The 22422-nt window shown below is 51.9% G+C and overlaps 2 protein-coding genes across 3 annotated transcripts; one reads left to right on the forward strand and one right to left on the reverse strand.

Moving 5' to 3' along the window:
- The first annotated feature begins 126 nt into the window (after positions 1-126).
- BYSL (bystin like) lies at positions 127-9981 on the forward strand. Its single transcript, XM_045866890.3, has 7 exons — positions 127-677; positions 4850-5012; positions 7154-7292; positions 7648-7781; positions 8333-8493; positions 8640-8742; positions 9277-9981. Exons 1-7 carry the CDS (start codon positions 413-415, stop codon positions 9620-9622), a joined length of 1311 nt encoding a protein of 436 aa, XP_045722846.1. The 5' UTR covers positions 127-412; the 3' UTR covers positions 9623-9981.
- Positions 9982-11588: 1607 nt separating this feature from the next.
- Positions 11589-18549, reverse strand: CCND3 (cyclin D3). Of its 2 annotated transcripts, XM_064597597.1 has the most exons (6): positions 18191-18549; positions 17692-17894; positions 17072-17294; positions 13964-14123; positions 13293-13429; positions 11589-12781 (listed from the first exon to the last, which is right to left on the reverse strand). In XM_064597597.1, exons 1-6 carry the CDS (start codon positions 18386-18388, stop codon positions 12617-12619), a joined length of 1086 nt encoding a protein of 361 aa, XP_064453667.1. In that variant the 5' UTR covers positions 18389-18549; the 3' UTR covers positions 11589-12616. The 2 variants fall into 2 exon arrangements, with proteins under 2 accessions (XP_064453667.1, XP_045722847.1); XM_045866891.3 differs by lacking the exon at positions 17692-17894 and having other exon boundaries at positions 17072-17287; positions 18191-18541.
- Between the last annotated feature and the right edge of the window lie 3873 nt (positions 18550-22422).

Genomic DNA, 22422 nt, shown 5'->3' on the forward strand with positions numbered 1-22422 from the left:
AGGAACAGGGGCGGGTCTAGGCACCTCCTCGGTGACGCCTCCAGTGACGTCACTCCCCGGCTCCTGCCACGCCCCCCCCCGCCTTGCTTCTGGGGAAGTTCACGTTTGGCCACATAGGTCCTCGATCCGTGAAAGTAGAAAATCATCGCTCGGACTGCCACCACTTATAGGAGCCAACGTTAAATGCAATGAGTTTATTCGGGAGACCAGCTCCAGGACCCGTGAGCTCTTTTAGGGGGTGTGACGGCGCTGATGGCACTCCTGGCCTCCGAACGCTAGGAGGCGCTGTAATCTCCGGGGGGGCCTCTTGGGCACTGGGAGTTCAATGCGCAAGCGCACTCGAGGTTTTTTTTTTTTCCCCCTTTTCCTCCGTTGGCACGTGTGAAGCTTTCCGGCAAAGTTTTGGGGGAAAATGCCCAAATATAAGGCGGCTCGCGGAGCTGCGGGTCAGGAAAAACATGCTCCCCTGGCTGAGCAGATCCTGGCTGGGGACGCGGTGCGGGCAGGAGCCCGGGAAAAGCGGCGGGGTCGTGGGACCAGAGAAGAGGAAGAGTATGTGGGGCCCCGGCTGACTCGACGGATTTTGCAGCAAGCACGGCAGCAGCAGGAGGAACTCGAGGCCGAGCATGGGACTGGGGACAAGCCCGCAGCGCCACGCGAGCGCACCACGCGGCTGGGTGAGTGGTGGGGGGTGAGTGCCGGGAGAAGGGTGGTTAGGTTATGGGGGTAAGTAGGCGGCCAAAAGGTATCTGGCAGGGAAATCGTTTGAAATCAAGAAAATCAAATAAAATAAATAAGGGGTCCGCATTACACCCTTGCAAAGGTAATGAAATGAGAGACCCAGCTCTGGAGCAGATTTAAAACCACTTGTAGTTTTAGATACTCGCTTCTAGGCACCCCCGCAGTTAGACCAACAGGGAGTAGTTGCTCACGCCACTGAGCGCTCCTAACATTTATCCATTTGTTCTATACATTCTTGGGAGTTGTCTAGTCCGTGCTTTGCACTGTGCTAGGAGTTTAGATGGTTTGGGTAAAGAAGGAAACAAGATAGCCGCGTGCCTGACTTCAGGATCTTACAGTCTAGCCCAAGAGAGAGACAATTAAATTGAGGATTAGAATAATACATTCCAGAATAAAGAAAGTATAGTTTTTCTTAGAACAGTAGCATTACTTTTGGGGGTCAGGCTTCCCAGATTGCATAACCTTTGTGCTGAGACTTGAAAAACGAGTGGAGAGTGCTCTGAGCAGGAAGAATGATCTTGTTTAGGTGCTCAAGAGGGAGAGAGACTAATTAAAAGATGGTCAGTATTATTAGGGTGGAAGTGTTGACTTCCAAGTCGCTTAATCTGTCTCTCAGATCTCTTTCATTTGTCCTGGGAGCAGTTTTGGACACAATTGAACACTGGCCTCCTGGCTTCAGTATCTTTTGCTGGCTCCTCTTTTGTCCCCAGCCTCCTATCATTGATGGGCCACAAATTTCAGCTCTTGGATCTCTTCTCTTCATGTCACTTTTCTGGTGCTGTCATCAGTTTCATGGTTTAAGTGCCATCTACTTAGTGACTGCTCCTAACTTTGTATTCTTGCCCTGATCTCTTCCATGAAAATCAGATTCTATTTCAGCTGCCTATTTGACATCTCCCATTTGAAGTCTAATAGACACCTCAAATTTAATGTGTCCAAAACAGAAATCCTGATATTCTCACCAAACCTGCTCCTCCCACTGTCCTCCTCATCTCAGTTAATAGGATGATATCCTTCCATTTGCTCAAGACAGAAACCTTGGACTCCTCCCTTTCTTACTCCACATCTAATTTGTTAGGAAATCCTGTTGACTCCACCTTCAAAATAGATCCAGAGTCAGACCACTTCTTTTTTTTTTTTTTTTTTAAAGAGTTTATTTATTTATTTGATAGAGAGAGTGAGGGAGCACAAGCAGGGGGAACGGGAGAGGGAGAAGCAGGCTCCCCGCCAAGCAGGGAGCCCGATGCGGGGCTCAATCCCAGGACCCTGGGATCATGACCTGAGCCGAAGGCAGACGCTTAACCATCTGAGCCACCCAGGCGCCCCGAGTGAGACCACTTTTCATCACCTTGGAACACAGTCCTGTTTGAACCACCATAATCTCTCACCTGGATTATTGTTGTAGCTTCCTGATTAGTATCCCATCCCCCTTAGAGTCTACTCGCAACAGCTGGAGGACTTCAAAGACCTACATGATCTGCCCCTGTTGCCAATCTGACCTCTTCTACTACTTTCCCCTTGACGTCTTCGTCCATACAGGCTTTATTGTTCCTTAAACATAATAAGTTAGGGCTTTTGCCCTTGTTATTCCTTTTGTCTTCGTTCCTTTGTAGGTTTATTCCCTGATTCTTCATCTTCTCAGAGAGGCCTGTCCTGGCCACTCCATTAAAAATGGAAATACCTGGGGGCGCCTGGGTGGGTCAGTCAGTTAAGCATCTGACTTCTGCTTAGGTCATGATCTCAGGGTCCTGGGATTGGATCCGGCGTCAGGCTCCACGCTCAGCAGAGAGTCTGCTTGCCCTTCTCTCTCTCTCTTTCCCAAATGAATAAAATCTATTTATTTATTTTTTTTTTTTAAAGATTTTGTTTATTTATTTGACAGAGAGAGATACACAGCGAGAGAGAGAACACAAGCAGGGAGGGTGGGAGAGGGAGAAGCAGGCTTCTCGCAGAGCAGGGCGCCCGATGCGGGGCTCGATCCCAGGACTCTGGGATCATGACCTGAGCCGAAGGCAGACGCTTAAAGACTGAGCCACCCAGGCGCCACATGAATAAAATCTTTAAAAATAAATAAATAAATAGCCCCCACTCCTGTTTCCACACTCCCAACTTCTCTACTCTGCTCTGTGTCCTTTTTTTCATAGCACTTGTCTTATTTTAATACTTAGTATTGTCTGTCTCCCCTATTAAAATATAAGCTCTGTAAGTTTCTTTTACACTAATTTCAGTACTCAGAACAGTGCCTCACATATAGTAGGCACTCATTGTTTGCTGGGTGAATGGGTTAATGGTAGTAAGGTAGGTAGGAGCCAAATCTACAAAAGACTTGGAAGCTATGTTCAGGATTTAAAGCTGTCTTAAAGACAGTAGGGGGCTATTGGAGAATATGGAGACCAGTTAGGAGATTGTTGCAGGCAAGAGATGACGCTGATCTAGGTTTACGCAGAACTGTGAGGGATATGAGAGATAGTCTGTCAGGTAGAATTGAATAGGACTTGGTAATTGATTGCATATTGGGGGTGAGGGCAGGGGATGAGGCAAGCCTACCAGGTTCTGGCTCAGCATTTGGTGGACAGTAGTACCATTTACTTAAGACATGGAACACAGCGAGTAGCAGAGGCCTGAAAGGAAAAGAGGAGTTCAGTTGATGACAGGTGAGGTTTGAATTGCTTATGGCTCATCCAAGCGCTGCTATACAGGAGGGAGCTGGGGTGAGTGTCTGGAGTAAAGGGAAATCTACCTACAAGCACAGATTTGGGGTTTGTTAGCATATGGAGACAAAAGTCTGCCGCATCTGCCTCCCCCATTTAGCTTTTATCACACACTGCCTCTGTCTTTTTTTTTTCTAAGATTTTATTTATTTATTTGACAGAGAGAGTGAGCACACACAAGCAGGGGGAGTGGCAGGCAGAGGGAGAGAAGCAGACTTCCTGCTGAGCAGGGAGCCTTATGGGGGCTCGATCCCAGGACCCCGGGATCATGACCCAAGCCAAAGGCAGACGCTTAACCGACTGAGCCACCCAGGCGCCCACACTGCCTCTGTTCTTACTGCACTGTTCCCGTGTAACATTTTATCTTTCTGCTTGGATTATTACATCCCTTTTCAGATGCCCAGGCAGCTTGTAGCCTTCCAGTAGTCCATTATAAAAATGGGTTGTGCCAGGGGCACCTGGGTGGCTCAGTCGGTTACGTGTCTGACTTTGGCTCAGGTCATGATCTCAGTGTTCTGGAATTGAGCTTCCTGCAGTGTCTAGCTCTGCATTCAGTAGGGCGTCTGCTTCTCCCTTTCCTTCTCCCTCTGCCTCTGCCCCTGCCCTTGTTCATGCTCGTGTGCATGCGCACACACATGTGTGCCCACTGTCTCTCAAATAAGTTCTAAAAAGGGGGCGTTGTTCCATTGAAATCTGAACTCCATTGCCTGGCCTCAAGGCCCTCCGCGGTCTGGCTTTACTTTACCCATCTAGCCTTATTTCTTGCTACTGCCTGTTAGATACTCTTGTAACCAACTGTTCCTGCCAGTGTTGTGACCCACGTCTGGAGCACACTCCTCCAGTTCCCGTACTGCCTGTTCAGAGTCTGACTGTCCTCTGCTCTCATCACCTTTTACATGCCTGTGGTTTACACTGCCTCTATCACTCATGTTGGCATATAATGAAGTGCGACAATGTGTATAGAACAGAGGTGAAGAATGCGCAGTCTCAACCCAGACTACCTGCCTTAGATAAGTTACTTAACTTTCCTATGCTTCAGAGTCCCCGTCTGACACTGGGTAGAATAGTAATAACTACTTCTTGGTGTTATGAAAATTAAATACAGTGTTTAGAACAGCTCCTGCTATATAACTGAGTGTAGCGTGTTTAACGATTATTCACGGCATCGCTGTCTCCTTGGCTCATATTTGTACATTTTGTTTCTCAAGCAAGATCGGGAACAGGAAGCCCCTGGGAACTGGAAGACAGTGGGGGCATCGTTGCTTTCACTGCACCCGTCTGTGTCTGTTACAAGCCCATGCGAGGCCTGTACTGTGCCTGATGGGTAAAGTTGAATTGACCTCTACATCCCTCACCCACGGCTTGCCTTTGCTCATCCATTTCCTCTCCTGTTCTAGGTCCAGGAGTCCCGCAGGATGGATCAGATGATGAGGACGAGGAGTGGCCCACCCTGGAGAAGGCTGCCACGATGACAGGGGTGGGCCATCATGCGGAGGTGGTCGTGGACCCTGAGGATGAGCGTGCCATTGAGATGTTCATGAACAAGAACCCTCCTGCCAGGTGGGGCTGGCATGGCCTGGGATGTGGGATGTCCGGTCCCTGTGGCAGCTTTCTGCAGGGAAGCATATGGCCTGGCAATTTTGGTTCCATGCCTTTGGGAAGGGCCTGAGCATAGCTAGTTTTGGGGAACCAACTTGGCAAAATTGGCCCCTCCTTGGTGGGAATGACCCAGACCTCCTGCCCATCTGTCCACCTGTTGTAGAACTGCCCAGGCTTCCCCGGGAAAACAGCTCCAGGGCCTTTTCCCATGCCTCCAGGGCGATCCATCCCATTGGATTTGGTTTTGGCCTGCTTGATTTCCTTAGTGCTAAGCTCGATTTCCTTGGCCAGGTCTCGTTCATACTCTCAGCGTCATTTCAGCCAGGGTTTCTCAGCCTTGGCATTACTGGCATTTTGGGCTGGATAATTCTTTTTTTTATGGAGGCTGTCCTGTGCGGTGGGGGATGTTTAGCATCTGGATGATTTCTATTCCCTGGATACCAGTAGTGATCTTTCCTACAATCGTGATAACCAAACAATGTCTGCAGACAGCAAAATGTTCCCTGGTGGGCAGACTCGCCCCCGGGTAGAAGCACAGTGTAATGCCATGTATCCTAAATGGTAGTTCCAAAACATGTGGGCATTGAAGGTCCTACCATCAAACTCTTAAGCCTGTAGATTCTGACCCAGGGGAGGGGGAGTCTCGGATAAAAGTCCCTCAACTAGTTCATTCTGACCCTGTGATACTTACGTGACAGTGTTTCTAGGCTTTGGGGGGCTAATGCATCTTTCGTTGGCTGATAATACTGAGAATAAGACAGGAAAGCTGAAGGAGGAGTTCTGTGGTTGCTTGTTTGAGAGCACAGAGTGAGGAAATGAGCCCACTGCCCACGCTGATGCCCAGCAGCTGAAGTAGACGTCACAAAGTGTGTTCTGGGCTGGTGTGTTTGTCCTGCCAGAGAGCCCCTCGGGTTCTCACTCAGCACCTCAGAACTCCTTGGTAACACAGCATTTTGACAGGACTGGCCGGATGATTTTCTTGCCTGCAACTACCGAAAACGGGGGTTGCCAGTAGTCTTGAGAAATGACAGCTGACAGCTTCTGAAAGCAAGCCCAGACCCACGTGAACTCAGCGGTCAGAGGCCCATGCAGTTGGGGGCGTGTTACAGGGTACCGTCAAGGACCTGAACTTTAGAACGTGAAAGGCCAGGCTTTAACTCCCACCAAGGCTGTGAGACCTTGGGGGAGTTACTGACCTCTGTGGGTATCAGTTCCTGCGTCTGAACAAGGGCAGCAACGACACCTCTACGGGATGTCGCACAGCCTGTACGAGATAACATCTGCAAAGCCCTACCTCCGTGCCTGGTGTTGAGAAAACAGGAGACGTTTTAAATATACCTTAGCAGCCTCCAAAGACACCATTATTATACCAAAGCCCAATGTAACAGTAATTCTGAACATGATAAGGTTATGTTTGATATACTATGTGTAAGGAACCTGAGAAAAATAACATTGATGTTAGAAATCTTTCCATAAATTTTAATAAATGAAATTGGGGGGAAAGTTTGTGTCATAGTCCCTACTTAATGGCCCCCAGCTACTTGAAATCTTAGAAGGTAACTGAGATGTGTCTGGCCCTCTAGAGAGGTCACACCAGGACTTTGTAACGGGGAGCCCTCCACATATTGCCGGCACATGATAGGTGTGTTTGAAATAGGCAGTGCTTACTGCACACTTGCTGTGTACTAATAGTTCGAGTAACGTACAAACGTTAATTCTTATAATCCTCATGCTAACTTTATGAGCTAGGTACTGTTATTATCCCTGTCTCGAAGACTGAGGCATAGAGAGGCGAAGGAGCATGCCCAGGGTCATACAGGGAGAGGAAAAGCTGGGTTCTGAACCCAGGCCGACTGACTTCAGAGTTCAGGTTCTTCACCTCCCTACAGCTGTCAGCTTTGTCCCAGACTGAATGACTTTTGGGTCCTCTGCACCCTGCAGGGATTCTGCAGTGGTTGGTAGGGCCCAGGGAGGCTGGGGCCACACATCCCAGCGGGATCACAGATGTACTGGAGTTCACAAGGGGCTGCGCAGGCTGCCTAAAGCCTCTTGGACTGACCACAGCCCTCTCTCCTTCCCTCCCGCACCTCCCTTACTTGTAGGCGTACCCTGGCTGACATCATCATGGAGAAGCTGACCGAGAAGCAGACGGAAGTTGAGACGGTTATGTCAGAGGTGTCAGGCTTTCCCATGCCGCAGCTGGACCCCCGGGTTCTGGAGGTCTACAGGGGGGTCCGGGAGGTGAGGGCCGAGAGGAGAGCCATGATGGAATACCCTCCTAGGGGCTGTGGGCTCCCATGTAAGGCTTTCTCTCCTCACACAAATGAGGCACAGTGGCCAAGAGCAGACTTAAGAGCCCGAGTGTGTGGGCTCAGATTCCTGCTCTGCCACTCACGTGTTTGGTGGCCTTGGGGAAGGTTCCTTCACCCTGGTCTTCCTCTCCCCAGCTGGAAAATGAGGGTGCTAAGAGCACATCCTTACAGGGTCCTTGTGAGCATTAAGTGAGCTAAGCCATGAAAACCACAGAGACGAACCTGGCACAGGGCGCACGGCTTCCGTGTCATTGGCAGTGCTGATTCTGCACCCTCGTCCCCAGGTGTTGTCCAAGTACCGCAGTGGGAAGCTGCCCAAGGCCTTCAAGATCATCCCTGCGCTCTCCAACTGGGAGCAGATCCTCTACGTCACGGAGCCCGAGGCCTGGACTGCAGCCGCCATGTACCAAGCCACGAGGTAGAGACTGGGGGTTGGGGGGGGACAGGCTTTCCCTGCCGTTGTCATTACATTTTAGTCTTGCCCCAGAGCTCTAGCTGGAGCTTCTTTTTAGATCACTGTTTTCCCAGCTTTCCGGTTTCATGTCTCGGGGCCAGGACCCCGTTGAGACTCCACTGTGATAAGTTTCCAGAAGCGGGGCTCATAACTATTAGGGGACAACCCCTGGTGTGTCAGAGGGGCTCCTGAAGTCTGTGGCTCCCCAGGCACGCTTGGGTCCCTCGTAACAGCAGGGTAGAGAGAACCCGTGCTGGGGAAGGAAGGGGGATAGCACAGAGTTCTGGCTGTCCCTAGGACAGTGCTCACTCTGTTTGGGTGCACCTTGTACCCCTCCTGTGCCCTCTCTCATCCGACTCAGGTGTCGGGTGCACACAGCTGACTCCCACACACCCCTCACACCTCGTGTGCACCATCCACGGTGATATTTAGAGCGCCAGAGCCAGGCTCTTGAGTGACCTGGATCTCCCCCATATCCTTCCTCTTCCCGGCACCCCCCCCAAAAAAAACCCTAGGATTTTCGCCTCTAACCTCAAGGAACGCATGGCTCAGCGCTTCTACAACCTTGTCCTGCTCCCCCGGGTACGAGACGACATCGCTGAGTACAAACGACTCAACTTCCACCTCTACATGGCACTCAAGAAGGCCCTGTTCAAGCCTGGAGCCTGGTTTAAAGGTGGGAGCCCAGGAGGCTGCAGAGAGGGAGGGGCTGGAGCTCCTGCAGGTGAAAACAACAATCTGGACTTGGGAGATGACTGTATCTGCTCTAGCGCCTTTCTCTCACCCCGGACTCAAGGTGACCGCCCCTCTGACCCTCCCCAGGGATCCTGATCCCACTGTGCGAGTCTGGCAGCTGTACCCTGCGGGAAGCCATCATTGTGGGTAGCATCATCACCAAATGCTCCATCCCTGTGTTGCACTCCAGGTAGTGTTGGTGGGTGTGGAGGACAGTCAGTCAGGAGATACCCTGACAGGAGAATCCCAGGATTGGGGAGGGGAGGGGGGGGCGGACAGAGTGGAGAAGGAGCTGGAACCGCGCTGGATCTCTGGCTTGTTTATGCTCCTGAGCATGTTGCTGCTCCACTAGAATGTAAGTTCCCCCAAAACAGGAGCCCAGTGCTTGGCACATGGCAGGTGCTCAGTAAATAGTTGAGTGAATGAATGAATGAATGAATGGATGAGGAACGTGGGAAGAGAGCGTTAGGGGTGGAGATCTTCAGATACTCGAATCTATTCTAGCCAGATACTGAGACAAGGGGCTGAGTGAGAGGTGGGGACTTGGGGCACATCTGCGTAGAGCTGGTAGCTGGGGCCGAGGGGGTGTCAGATTGGGTAGGTGAGAAGAAGGCCTGAGATGGCCCCCTTAGGAATAGCACAGTGCAGGGGCCAGCGGAGGTGGAGAGGGGAAGGAGGGACAGGAGAGGGCGGATCTTCCCTCCAGCATCTCCTTCCCCACCAGCGCGGCCATGCTGAAAATTGCCGAGATGGAATACAGCGGTGCTAACAGCATCTTCCTGCGACTGTTGCTGGATAAGAAGTATGCGCTGCCCTACCGCGTGCTGGACGCCCTGGTCTTCCACTTCCTGGGCTTCCGGACGGAGAGGCGCCAACTGCCTGTGCTCTGGCACCAGTGCCTCCTGACTTTGGTCCAGCGCTACAAGGCAGACCTGGCCGCAGACCAGAAAGAGGCCCTCTTGGAACTGCTGCGGCTGCAGCCCCATCCACAGCTGGCCCCCGAGATCAGGCGTGAGCTTCAGAGCGCTGTCCCCCGAGATGTGGAAGACGTGCCTGTCGCCATGGAGTGAGAAGAGTGATTTGCCCTGGTCTGAGGGGCATGAGGGGACCCCAGGACTCCCTGTTGGTGACACGGGGCTTTTACAGCGGAAGTCGGGACAGATCGGGACGGTGAGAGAGGTCACAGGCATCTGTGACTCCCGATACCTGACAGGGAGGACTGGAGGATCTGGCTGGCTCCCTCTTCCATTCCACGTCTTCGTCCCTATTCCGTTCTGAGACCTGACCTGAGGTGCCCCACGCCAGTGTTCCCACTCCCTGGCTGGGGCTTGGAATAGGTTCTTTCTCTCAGGCTGTTGTGTTCACGTCACTGCGATGTGGAAAAAAAACCAAAGGCAGGTATTTATTGAACTTCTGTGTTTTGATGTGATCAATGGAGATCTTTTTGCTTTCCCTCTTTAGCTGGAGAGAAGCTCTTCCCTGTTCCTATCTAGGAGTGGATTCTTAACAGTTTACAGAGGATACTCCCCCACCCCACCCCACCCCCGCCGCCCCCTGCCTTATTCTGTAAGTTTGTGTCTCCAGGTAGAGCCTCCATAGAGGCAGAGGCTACTTTGGGGGAATGCCAGCGACCAGGAGGTGGTTCAGAAGATGGTCCTGTCTCAGTTGTGTGTGGACTGCTACAGGAGAAAGTCCCTAGAGAAAACTGGAGCTGCAGAGAATAATAAGGTCAGGCCCTGGAATGAGTAGATCGGGAGTCACCACTAGACAGGTTTCCTAACTTTCTTGGCTACTTAAAGCTTTAGACCAGGGGTTGGCAAACTAGAATCATATGCTGGTTTTCTTACAGCCCATGAGCTAATTGTGATTTTTACATTTTTTAAATGGCTGGGGAAAAAATTAACAGTATTTTGTGATAGGTGAAATTTATATGAAATTGATTTCAGTGTCCATAAGTAAAGTGTGTTGGGACATAGCCATCCCTATCCATTTGTATTTTTATGGCTGGGCTGCTTTCATGCTACAGCAGCAGAGTTGAGTAAGGTTGGACCTTGAATAGTGCAGGGATTAGGGGTGGTAACCCCCTCACGTAGCCAAAAATCTGTGTATAAAACTTTTGACTCCACAAACATAACTACCAGTAGCCTAGTGTTGACTGGAAGCCTTACTGATAATACAGTCCGTTCACACATTGTGTAAGTTACGTGTCATCCGTACAGTATTCCTGCTTACCATTACCATAAGTGTATGCATCTATTGAAAAAAATCTGCCTATAAGTGGACCTGCCCAATTCAAATCATGTTGTTCAAGGGCCAGCTGTACAATCGTTCTAGAACCCTTCTTGTTTGCTTTTGGTGAGTTCATTCCAACCCAGTTTATATATTTGGGGAGAAACCGATCACGAATTTCACATTTCTCTGCACATTTGTCTTTGAGAAACGACGTGAAACTTGCCCAGCTGCGGCAAGCCAGGTAGTACAGACTGCACAGGCCTCAAACACCAGCACTGCCTCAGTTTACCTTGTGTGGGGAACCACACCCACACCTGGTGTCATAGCTTGCCTTCCACAGCCTTCTAACCTCTGCTTCCACACACACACACACACACACACACACTTCAGGTCTTTTTCAAGATAAAGGGCCATATTGTAGTATATAGGTTCCTTAACCATTTAAAGTAAAAACTAGGCTATCCACTTCATTTCCTTCTTAAAAAAAATGTGTCATTCATTAAGTTTTTGAGTATTGTGCCTCAAGCCTGTTTTCCCATGAGCCCTGTGGTTTTTATTGTGCAATTTTGCATGGTGCAGTGAGTTTTAGGAATGCGTACATCCCATTGTAATGCAGAACTGACTATATCTGGGGCAGAAACCAAATGGCCCACAGAGCCTAAAATATTTACTCTCTGGCCCTTTACAGAAATGGTCTGTGAGAACCCCTGCATCATGACCCTTGACTTCTGTTCTGCTTACATCGTGCATTCTAGAAGCAGCTTTTCCCCATGCCAGCATCCAACCCAAGAAGCCAAAGCCAGGTTTATTCCAGAATCTTTATTAAGGTAGCATGATGGTCCTGGGCCACCAGCCTGGACCTTGTGGCCTTAGGAAAGACCTGTGTCAACAGGGCTTGCCTCCCTCTCCAGACAGGGGCTCAGTCACCTCCAGTTTATCCCTGCTCCATCCCTCACCCCCAGAGGATGGGGCAGAGGGCCAGAGGGAGAGGAGGGCATGGCCCCACTCCAGGCTGTAGCAGCTCCTCAGCCACAAAGATCCTCTAGCCAGTAGCAGAGGGGAGGGATGCAGCAACCACCAGGGTTACCACCACTTGTGGGGTAGATGGGCCCCACCACACCCTCTTACAGTTGTCCTCAAAACAATTAATAAATTAAAACCACCTCTTCCTTCAGCACTGATCCCCCTCAATCATACAGGAGAAGCTGAGCGGCAAGCAAAGCAAGGAGGAATTGGTTGGTTCTGCCCCTCTGACAGAGGCCTGGGCCGGCCCTCTGGGAGCAGCTGTGAGCGTGGATTATGCAGGGGCCTCCAAAGAATGTCAAGAGGAGCTCTCCAGACTGTTTCCCCTCACACATGTCTATCAGAATATCTGAAACTTCTTCAGAAAGACCCCAGTCCAAATGCAAGAACTCTGGAAGGTGCAACACCTTTATAAGGCACTAGGGGCATGATGGCATCTGAGAACGTGAGAGCCCCAGATATAAGGGGGCCTCAAAAAGGAATACTGGTACATGTATTTTACCTACTTCAATTTCATTTCTGACCAGCCTGGCCCACCGCCAGCTAGGATCAGGGAAGGAGCAGAGCTGGTCAGATACAGAGAAAAAGAGGAGCCTGGCTGGCCACCCAAACATGGCTGGCTGGCCAGGCCCCTTAGTGCACGCTGCAGGGATAGGTAGGGCCTGACCCCTTCTGCTTTGCAAGGGGTGAATAGGAAGGAGCCCCCTCAGGCTTCAGATGTGGCGTGGTTCGTTCCTGCAGGCAGGGAGGGGGGGTGGCAGTGTCCCCTCCTCTGCTGCCAATGGCCACTGGAGGGGGCCTCTCCGGGGCTACAGGTGGATGGCTGTGACATCTGTGGGAGTGCTGGTCTGGCTGGGCCCCTGGCTACTGGAGCCCCTGGGGGCTTTGGGCACCGGGCTGGGGGAGGTCGCGGCTTCTCTGAGGCTCTCCCTGAGGGCAGCTTCGATCTGCTCCTGACAGGCCCGCAGGCAGTCCTGCAAACGGGGAACGGTGAGTAGTGACTGCTGGGTGGGATGGCAGAAGGTCCCCTTTGGGACTAAGGGTCCACTTCCCACAGCATCTGATGGCAGATGCGGGGGAAGGACACCTTCCAGCACACAGGGAAGTCTAGGGAGGTTAGGCCACAGCCCAGCCCCAGGAATCAGCCTTCAGTTCTAAGAAACTGCCAAGAGGATGTGGCAAGGGGGTGTGAGAGCAGCCCTGCGTGTGACAGCAGATCTTCCACCCCCACTCCTGCATACCATTTGGCAAGAAAAGGGCACCCAGGGACAGTGCCTTCAACCCACCCAAGACACCTGCTCTTCCCCAGACCAAGGCAGGAGATAAAAGGCCACACGAGCCCCAAAGGTGGGGCTCCTGAAACCAGGAGCAGGGACTAGGTTAGGGATGCACGCCTCCCTCTGCTGGGGGCTCAGGGAATAGCACTGCTTCAGGAACTGCTGAGCCACCGTGGCGCCCCGGGGGCCTCCCCTGGCCGGCACTCACCACCTCAGTGCCTGTGATCCCTGCCAGCAGCTCTGTGAGCTCGTCCCCAGACGTGGAACACGCACCCAGGCCTTGCACTGCAGCCCCAATGCTGCCCGTGGCGATCATGGATGGCGGGTACATGGCGAAGGTGTAATCTTGGAAAGAGGGAGGCAAGCATGAGGCAAAGGCTTAGTGTGGACTTCCTATGGCTCAGAAAAGTGTCAGGCAGCGTGAACAGGGCAGGAAACTCCCTGCAGTGAGCGCTAGAAGAGCAGTAACGGAGGAGGGCAGGAAAGGGCCGCTTTCCTAGAGGGCACCAGGGTAGACCGCAAACTCCCACGGGTCCATCAGGTCCAGGGGGGTTGGGAAGTGAGCCTGACCAGGGACCAGGGAGTGAATGAGGCTCTTCCTGATGTGGAAACAAAACCAGGGTCAAGAAGACCTTGGTTCTGCTCCCAGCTTCATCACTGAGACCTTGAGCAAGTCACTTCTCTCTCAGCCCCTATTAAATACTGGGGGGTCTCTCAAATCCCATACAGCTCTGATTATGTTCTGCTGCCTTTTCTGGGTCCCCTAGTCTCAAGAGGGGATGGAATATTCACAAATCTTGAGAAGAATACAAACCACAGTCCGGTTACGTGCCACCCTTCCGAGGCTTCGGAATTTCCTCATTTGGCAAAAAATCTTACCTGTAGCACAGAGGGCCAAAAAGGTCTGGGCATGTTTTTTGACCAAGGCTTGTCGGTCCCGGGGCAGAGAGAGCCGGTGCAGAATCAGGGCCAGGAAATCATGGGCAATCACTGCTGCCAGGTCCCACTTGAGCTTCCCCAAGACCAGCACCTCCCAGTCCTGGAGGTTGGGAAAGAGGGTGGAGTCAGTGGCTGAGGAGGGAAGGGTAGGGAGTAAAGCAGAAGTCTCACAGGGAAGGAAGCCCATCAAACTTGAAGGTCAAGACCCCAGTTCTGCTTCTGGGTGTACAGACTTGGTGCTGTGGAATGGGGGGGTCCAGGGCACAGAAGAACTAGGGGAGTTGGCTTTGGGCACCTACTGTTCGCTTACTAAGTGCCAAAACTACATGTTTGATAGAAACAGTCTCTTTCGATCCTGTTTGGTTAGCTTTCGGGGGCCAACAATGCAGGTCTTCTGACCTCATGCAGGGCTCTGGGCACTTCCCCAGCCAGGGCTGAAAAGACTACAGCAAATACCACCGACAGCATCATAACCTTGAGCCTCCTCGGAGGTGAAGCAGAAAGACTCCGAAATCCCAGGGACTTGAGAAAGGGCAGACCACCACTAGCCTCTCCTCCAATTCTGCATCCCAGCCAAGTCCACACCCCTTGAAGAAACCAGAATGAACGTGAGGCCACGCCTTTTGTGACACAGCCACTGAACCAAGCCTGAGGTTCCTCAAAGGGGAGGTTACCCAACCCAACCCAACCCACATCCCGTTGGTGGGACACTGCGGGGGGGGAAGGGGGTCTGAGATGTAGCACCCCATTCCACCCTTTTTACCTGGAACCACAGTGGCTAGTGTCATTTAAGTCTCAGGAAGCCAAGGGGAGGCCAAGCCAGAAAGGATGGGTCCAGATGATCCCTGAGGGACCAAACCCTGTCTTCGCCTGCTTACACCTACATACCACTGCTAGGTCCTGGAGGGAGGCTGGGGGCCCCACCCCAATCCACTCGTCTGGGGTTCCTAGTCCCGGCCCCATTTCTGAGTTGCACGCATGAGGATTTCTTCATTGTTTTATCTCAGGAAGGAACTCATGGGTTTGGCCCCTTACTGAGGCAGAAATGGCAACCCCGCCCAACCTCTTCTAGGTCCCCGGTCACAGCTGTCCCTCTCCTGGCCCCCGCCTAAGTGTCATCCTCCCCAATCAGCCCCAAGCCTCTCACAGGGCCCTACAGAAAAGAGGCTGGGCAGAGAAGCCAGCATTCTACTCATGCTTGTCCCAGTGCTCCAGTTTCTAACTCAGAAGTGAACAGAAAGCACCTAGCCTCCAAGGAACCATGTGGAAGGCAACTTGGAGTGGGGCTCTCCCTGTGGGGAGGCAGGGGGTCCCATGTGAGGGAAGGCAGCCACCTTACCCGGTATCCGGGCAACTCCTGAAAATCTCCGCCCTCGCTTGGTGGACAACACACCCCTGGGAGTTATTAGTGGCAGTGGCTTGGCAGCTTCCACATCTGTAGGCTTCAAGGCCCCCTGGGCTAGCCAGAAGACCCAGACCCTCCTCATCCGCTTCAGGGCAGTGCTTCCCCCTCCTTCTCTGGGCCTCCACTGGGCCTCTCTGCTGCACAAGGATTTGGACCGACTGGAGTTCTCTGCAGTCCCTTCCAACTCTGACCTTCTAGGAAGGCATCTGCACACTCCACCCCCAGCTCAGGCAGAGGGAGTGGAGGAAGAGTCCTTGTGGCCTGTTCGGAAAAACTCCCCTCACACAAAGGCGCACACACCGTGCCAGTCTTTTCACAAAAAGGAAGTCCCCTTCTACCTTCCAGCCCAAGCCCCTCCAAAAACATCTCGCTCGCTGGCCCTGGAAACCGGCTCCACCTTCAGACTGGCCAAGAACTACCAGATTCATCACAAAGAGCTGTGGGGCCTCCCGGATTCCCAACTCCGGCCTCCTACTCCCATCTCTGAGAGCGACTTGGCAGGAAGAGGAATCCTGTTCCTCGACAAGCAGCAGTCGGGGGGCCCCCAGTACCCTGGCTTCTTGGCCAGCCAATCACAGCAGCTTGCATGCTGCCCTCCTCCCAGGAGATGGGGCCCAGAGACTCCTCTCAGGGTCAGGAGAAGACTTGGCCGGGCCGTAGAGCAAGGTGGAGGAAGGTGCCAGCTCACCCATCCTCTCCCCCTGGCCCCCCCAGGAGATGATCTGCCTGCCCTAAATAACCTCTCCCAGATCCAAGCAGCTCCCCCACCCTCCTTTCCAGGCTCAATGGGGAGAGCCTTGACTCTCTTGCCTTGCCTCAGGAAGAGCCCAGCCCAAGTTCCCAGCAAGAGGCCCAGGGAGCCACTTCCCAAACCACAGGAGTGACAGAAGCTCCCCACAGGGTTATGAAAGACCTCGGGCCCGAGTGGGTGGGCCCGGGGAGGGGGCAGCATGATCACATCGGAAGCAGCTGCAGCTCAGCTCCCCGGCTGTCCCTCAGCTCTGGCCTTTGACTGAGGGGGAAAGGGAGAGGTGACTCCACCAGGCCTGAAGCAGCTGCTCAAGTTCCTCAGAACGAGGACAAGAAAGGAGCTATCTCTTCTGGGATATAAAAGGAAGGAAACAAGGTGGGATGACAACTCCTTGGCCCTTCCTGAGAGCAATCAGGGCCTGGCTTTAATCGCCTCTGCGAGGCTTTTTAATCACAAAGTCCACACTGGGACAAAGACTCAACCAAGGCAGCCCCCTCCCCCACATGAAGCACATTCCACTCCCCCACTCCAGTGGGGGTGTGCAGGCATGTCCTTTTGCTGCCAATAAATAACTCATGGTGGCTGTGTAAACCCAGAGGCAAAGTACTAGTGAGTATAGACATGCAGTTTGACTTGTTGCTATCTGGGGGAAAGACCAGGAAGAAATGGCACCCCCTGGAGGTTAGGAGAAGGGGATTCGATTCGTGCTGGCAGCTCGAGCCTGGGCTGGGGCTACCCTGACTGTCCCACCGCGGTGCCCCACCTTTTGCCCCCAAAAATAAGCTGCCGCTACCCTCCCCAGGGGCAGAAAGCCTCTGAAGTCTTGGCTTTCCTCTTCCTGGTAAGTGAGGAGGTATTATTGTGTCGGGGGTGGGGAGACTTATGCACGCACCCGCAGCTGGCGGGGAGAGACAGAGTGGTCGGTGTAGATGCACAGTTTTTCGATGGTCAGGGGCGTAGTCTCGCGCAGCTTGGAGGCCAGCAGCATGCAGACCGCACCCAGGAGCTGCAACTGCGCCTTTCGGGTGGGGACGCAGGACAGGTAGCGATCCAGGTAGTTCATGGCCAGGGGGAAGACTTCCTCCTCACAGCGCTGCTCCTCACAGACCTGGGGGAGGGCGCACAGTCACTTCTGGGGCGGGGGCATGGGAAACGCTGCAGCACTAAAGGACGGGGGCGGGGGGGCGCTGAAGGGAAATGGATGGGGATCGAAAACATGGGAGGGGGGATAAGTGTACCTTCGGTGACAAGGACTAACATACGGAGGAGGATGCGCCTTCCCCAAGGAGACGCCCCCCACGTCCTCTGAGTTGCCTGCCTCCTTTCCCCCTCCTCTGGGGGGGTGGGGGGGGTACACCAGAGGCTCCCTTCCTTAAGAAGGATTCCAAACTGAGATTGCCCTCCTCCATGGCGAGGAGGGGGTTGGGGAAACGGAAGAGTTACCCACGGTAGCCGGAGAACTGGGACCTTACCCCCATTACCACCACCCACTGCACACACCCAAAGGGAAGGGAAGGGAGGAGACTCCAGCCGCTGCCTCCCGCACTTTTCATTTCCCTGACTGCCGGAACAGCGCGCGCGCCACCCCCACCGTCTTCCCCGCCAGAACCCCGCGACAGACACAGGAACCGACTCTGGGGCGGGGGCGGCCGAGCCCAGGGTTTTCCAGGCGCGCTCTCCTGAGAAATCCGAGCGGGGGAGGGAGGCAGGAGACGCTGAGAGAAGCCGGAGGGGAGAGGGTTGCCCTGGTCCCGCTTTCCCGGCCCGAAGAGAGGGCTACTGAGGGTGCCAAACGACCGGCAGTCAGAGTTAGGGCTGGGGAAGGGAAAGGGAAAGGGACACCACGGAGGCAGTCGGCTGGCTAGGGTGCCCGAGTGAAAGGCCAGGCCCCGGGGATCGGAGCCACCAAAGCATCTTGCTGATTGCTGTTGGGACCAGGATGTCCCGACAGGGCGGCCCGGGGATGTCCGGAGCCGGGCGGCGGGGGAGGGGAGACCCTTCCGGGCGATACCTCCAGCATCCAGTACGCCAGCACCTTCCGCATGTGCGGCTTGATCTCCCTCTGCACACATTGGAAGTAGGAGGCGCGGGGCACGTAGCGCTCCTCCAGGCGGAGCAAGCTCTGCAGGACACGCTGGTCCCCCAGCAGTCGCGGGTCCGGCCCGGCCCGGGGCGCGTGCCGGGTGCCCTCGCAGCACAGCAGCTCCATACTCGGGCAGCGCACGGGCGGGCGGGAGCTCGGGCTCGCGAGCCAGAACGCAGGCGGCGGTCGGGAGAGCGCGGGGCGCGGGTCTGGTGCTGGCGCTGGCACTGCGCGGCCGAGCCCCAGCCCGCCCGCGCCGGCGCGCGCGCCGCTTCCCTGACAGGCGCCCCGCCCCTCGCGACGATGTAGCAACCGTGGAATGCTCGAGCGGCGCAACGCACAAGGGGCGGGGCCGCCGGAGCCCCAGACGGAAAGGGCTGGCTGGCCGCCCCCTCCCCCCAGGCGGCCGCATTGGTCGGCGGGGCGCGGGCCGGCCGGCTTCCGGCGCTCGCGGCCCTTCTGAGCCCCGGGTGGAGAGGAGCTTCTTGGAGGTGGGCCTCTTCCCCCACCGACCAGCCCTCCCCTTTTGCTTCTCTGACTCTAGCCGCCCAGGAAAGAGCTTTCTTCCAAAGGGTTGCTCATTCATTCGTCAGACCCTGCTTCACCCCCTGAAGGCTCGGGGGAATAGGAATGATAGTAAGCTAGCCACTTCTTCACGCACACCGATCTGAGCACTTAACGTGTAACAACTTACTAAAAATCCTCACGCAAACTCTACGAGTCAGGTAGGAGACTCATTTCGCAGATGACGAAACTGAAGCACAGTGAGCGTCACAATCAGAGAGTCTGTGGCAGAGCTGGGACTGGGAAGCTGAAGTCTGGCTCCAGAATCCGTGCCCTGCGCCACAGCCAGGGAAACTGCGGTCCCCAGCCCGGCAAAATTGGCATTGCCTGCGCGCTGGTTAGAAATGGCCCACCCCGACCGGCGGGGTCCAAATCTGCATTTCAACAAAATCCCTGGGGATCCCTGTGCGCACAGTTTAAGTGTGAGAAGGACTGGTTTAAATCTGCATATTACAGAAATACAACAGGGCGGAAAGGCCGTGGATTCAAGGCCTCACCTTGTCATTAAGTTGGCTGGGTGGCCTTGGACAAGCCCTGAAGTCGGCCTTAGTTTCTGTTTGAGGAAAACATGGGCGGAGAAACTAGATCCTCTGAGAAGGGAGTTCCTGGCCCCGACTCTATGAAATCTTCCAGTTGCCATTTCTCCACTTCCCAAACTTTGGGTTACTTCTCAGTTTCCCCAAAGCTGGATTCTATGTGACCAAGAGGCTGACCACAGGCCTCCCGCAAAGCTCCAAATGGGAGAAGGCCTGAGGAGATCCCTGCCTCTCCTGGGGTCCTCCCCAGGAAGGAGCCACTAAAGAAGTGAGTTGTTAGAGAAATGAGTTACAGAAGAGGCAAGTTTTACGCCAAGCATTTTTCTCAATGAATTGTTTTTTGGTTTTGGGGTTTTTTTTTTTCAGTTTTTTTTCTTTCTTTTTAAGTGACCTCTATCCCCAAGGTGGGGCTCAAACTCACGACCCCAAGATCTAGAGTCTCGCATGCTCTTCTGACAGAGCCAGTTACATACCCCTGTTCTTTTTTATATAATACATTTTACTATCATTTTCATATCATAGGAATATTCATTTACACTACAGAAAACTTAATATGTAGAAGCCACAAGAAAAAGGAAATAACTACCTACAATTTCACCATCCAGAGACAACCCTTTAAAATGTCAGTGTTTATCTTTCTTTTTTTTTTTTTTTAAAGATTTTATTTATTTATTCGAGGCAGAGAGAATGAGAGACAGCATGAGAGGGAGGAGGGTCAGAGGGAGAAGCAGACTCCCTGCCGAGTAGGGAGCCCGATGCGGGACTCGATCCCGGGACTCCAGGATCATGACCTGAGCCGAAGGCAGTCGCTTAACCAACTGAGCCACCCAGGCGCCCGGTGTTTATCTTTCTACAATTGTTCAATGAATAAACACATATTTTTAGGAATAAGATTGCAAGCTGTTTTGTAAGCTTTTCTTTTTCACTAAAAAATACTGTTAATACTTTTTCCATGTCATTATATATTCTACATTTTTAATGGCTACGTAGTATGCCTTTGGTTAATGTATTAAAATATATTTTATCAGAGCTGTATTGTTGGAAATTTAAGTTGTTTCTAGTTCTTCCCTACTAGAAACAATACTGTAAAATATTTTTGTCATAATATCTTTGTGCACACTCATGATTAATTTCTAGAAGTGAATTAATTTCTAGAAGTGGAATTTCTCAATGTAAGGTTATGAAACATTCTAAGGCTTTTGATACAGTTCTTATTACCAAATTTCCCTGATAAGAAGCTGAATTGAGGGGCGCCTGGGTGGCTCAGTTGGTTAAGTGTCTGTCTTTGGCTCAGGTCATGATCCCAGGGTCCTGGGATCGCCCCGGACTCTCTGCTCCTTGGGGAGTCTGCTTCTCCCTCTGCCTGCTGCTTCCCCTGCTTGTGCTCGCTCTCTGTCAAAAATATAAATAAAATCTTAAAAAAAAAAATCTGAACTGATCTAATGAACAAACATTAGAAAATTTGAAAGAGGCGCCTGGGTGGCTCAGTTGGTTAAGCGACTGCCTTCGGCTCAGGTCATGATCCTGGAGTCCTGGGATCGAGTCCCACATCGGGCTCCCTGCTCAGCAGGGAGTCTGCTTCTCCCTCTGACCCTCCCCCCTCTCATGCTCTCTCTATCTCATTCTCTCTCTCAAATAAATAAATAAAATTTAAAAAAGAAAAAGAAAAAAACACTACCAACTGGAGAGATGAAAATAGTATATCAGTAATTATATATATTTTTAATTCAAGAGCACTTGTATCAACATGTATGTATGCCATGCGCCTTATCTGATCTTGTAAGTCCTTTACTCCTGTCTTCAAAAATACAAACATGCAGTTGCTTTAGCTAATCATTTCAATGCACTCTTTCATGAAAGAGAACACTAAATTTAAAATTATAAAGATTGGGTATGAAGTTCTGGGGAGGCAAAGGTGTGGAAGTGTAAGAGGCTTTTAGGGTGCAGGAGGACTAAAAAATGTAGCTTTTGGGGGCCCCTGGGTGGCTCGGTTAAGCGGCTGCCTTCGGCTCAGGTCATGATCCCAGGGTCCTGGGATCAAGTCCCGCATTGAGCCCCACAAGGGGCTCCGTGCTCGGCGGGGAGCTTACTTCTCCCTCTTCTTCTGCCTGCTTCTCCCTCCTTGTGCTCTCTCTGTGTCAAATTAAATAAATAAAATCTTTAAAAAAAAAATGTAGCGTTTGAAGTACAGAACCAGAAACTAGATCTGTCTGAAGGAAGGTGTTTCTTTACTTTCAGAATTATTGAGTAGGACTGTTGAGATAAGAAAACTGTATCTTTGATGAGAGAGTAAATCACCATTATTTCATATCTTAAAGTTTTTTTCTAGTCTTACTGAGATATAATGACATATACCTGTTAGAGTAATTTAAGGTAGACAGCATAATGATTTGATATATGTATATGTTGCAAAATGACTACCACAATCAGTTAACAACTATCACCTCACATAGTTACAGTTTCTTCTCTTCTGATGAGAACTTTTAAGAACTACTCTTAGCAACCTTCAAATATACAGTACAGTAGTTAACTGTAGTCACCATGTTGTGCATTATATCTCCAGAACTTATCTACCTTATAACTAAAAATTTGTACCTTTTGACCACCTTCACCATTTCCCCTACCTTCCACACCTCCCCACCCCCCTGCCTCTGACAAGCAACAATCTGTTTTCTGTACCTGAGTTTGGTTTTCATAGATTCCACGTAAAAGTGAGATCATATAATACTTGTCTTTCTCTGACTTATTTCACTTAACATAATGCCCTCAAGGTCTGTCAGTGTTGTCATAAATGGCAGAATTTTTTTCTTTTTAATGGCTGAATAATCTTTCACTGTATATGTATGCCACATTTTTTATGGAGAAAAAACTGGACAGATGAAAAGTGGAATATTAGTAAAAATATTTTGACATATTAGACATCTACATGTCTTATATAAATGAATTACCTATTTATGTCCTTTGCCCATTCTTTTATATGAATTTTTTCTTATTGATTTATAAGTGCTCATTACATGTGAAGAATATTTACCCCTTTTCATTATTTATTCTTTGTCATAT

The sequence above is a fragment of the Mirounga angustirostris genome, unplaced genomic scaffold (assembly GCF_029215605.1).
Source record: "Mirounga angustirostris isolate CCGP_5_RB_7025 unplaced genomic scaffold, mMirAng1.0.hap1 SCAF_8, whole genome shotgun sequence".
Taxonomy (NCBI): Eukaryota; Metazoa; Chordata; class Mammalia; order Carnivora; family Phocidae; genus Mirounga; species Mirounga angustirostris.

Bases quoted from the DNA above. Each gene is read 5' to 3' on its own strand.
- BYSL (XM_045866890.3), top strand. From the start codon at position 413: ATGCCCAAATATAAGGCGGCTCGCGGAGCTGCGGGTCAGGAAAAACAT. The intron at 5,013-7,153 runs GTGGGGCTGGCA...CCTTACTTGTAG, and splicing joins AACAAGAACCCTCCTGCCAG to GCGTACCCTGGCTGACATCA. The intron at 7,782-8,332 runs GTAGAGACTGGG...AAAAAACCCTAG, and splicing joins GCCATGTACCAAGCCACGAG to GATTTTCGCCTCTAACCTCA.
- CCND3 (XM_064597597.1), bottom strand. From the start codon at position 18,388: ATGGAGCTGCTGTGCTGCGAGGGCACCCGGCACGCGCCCCGGGCCGGG. The intron at 13,430-13,963 runs GTAAGATTTTTT...CCTCTTTCCAAG, and splicing joins TTTGGCCCTCTGTGCTACAG to ATTACACCTTCGCCATGTAC. The intron at 12,782-13,292 runs GTGAGTGCCGGC...CCCCGTTTGCAG, and splicing joins GGATCACAGGCACTGAGGTG to GACTGCCTGCGGGCCTGTCA.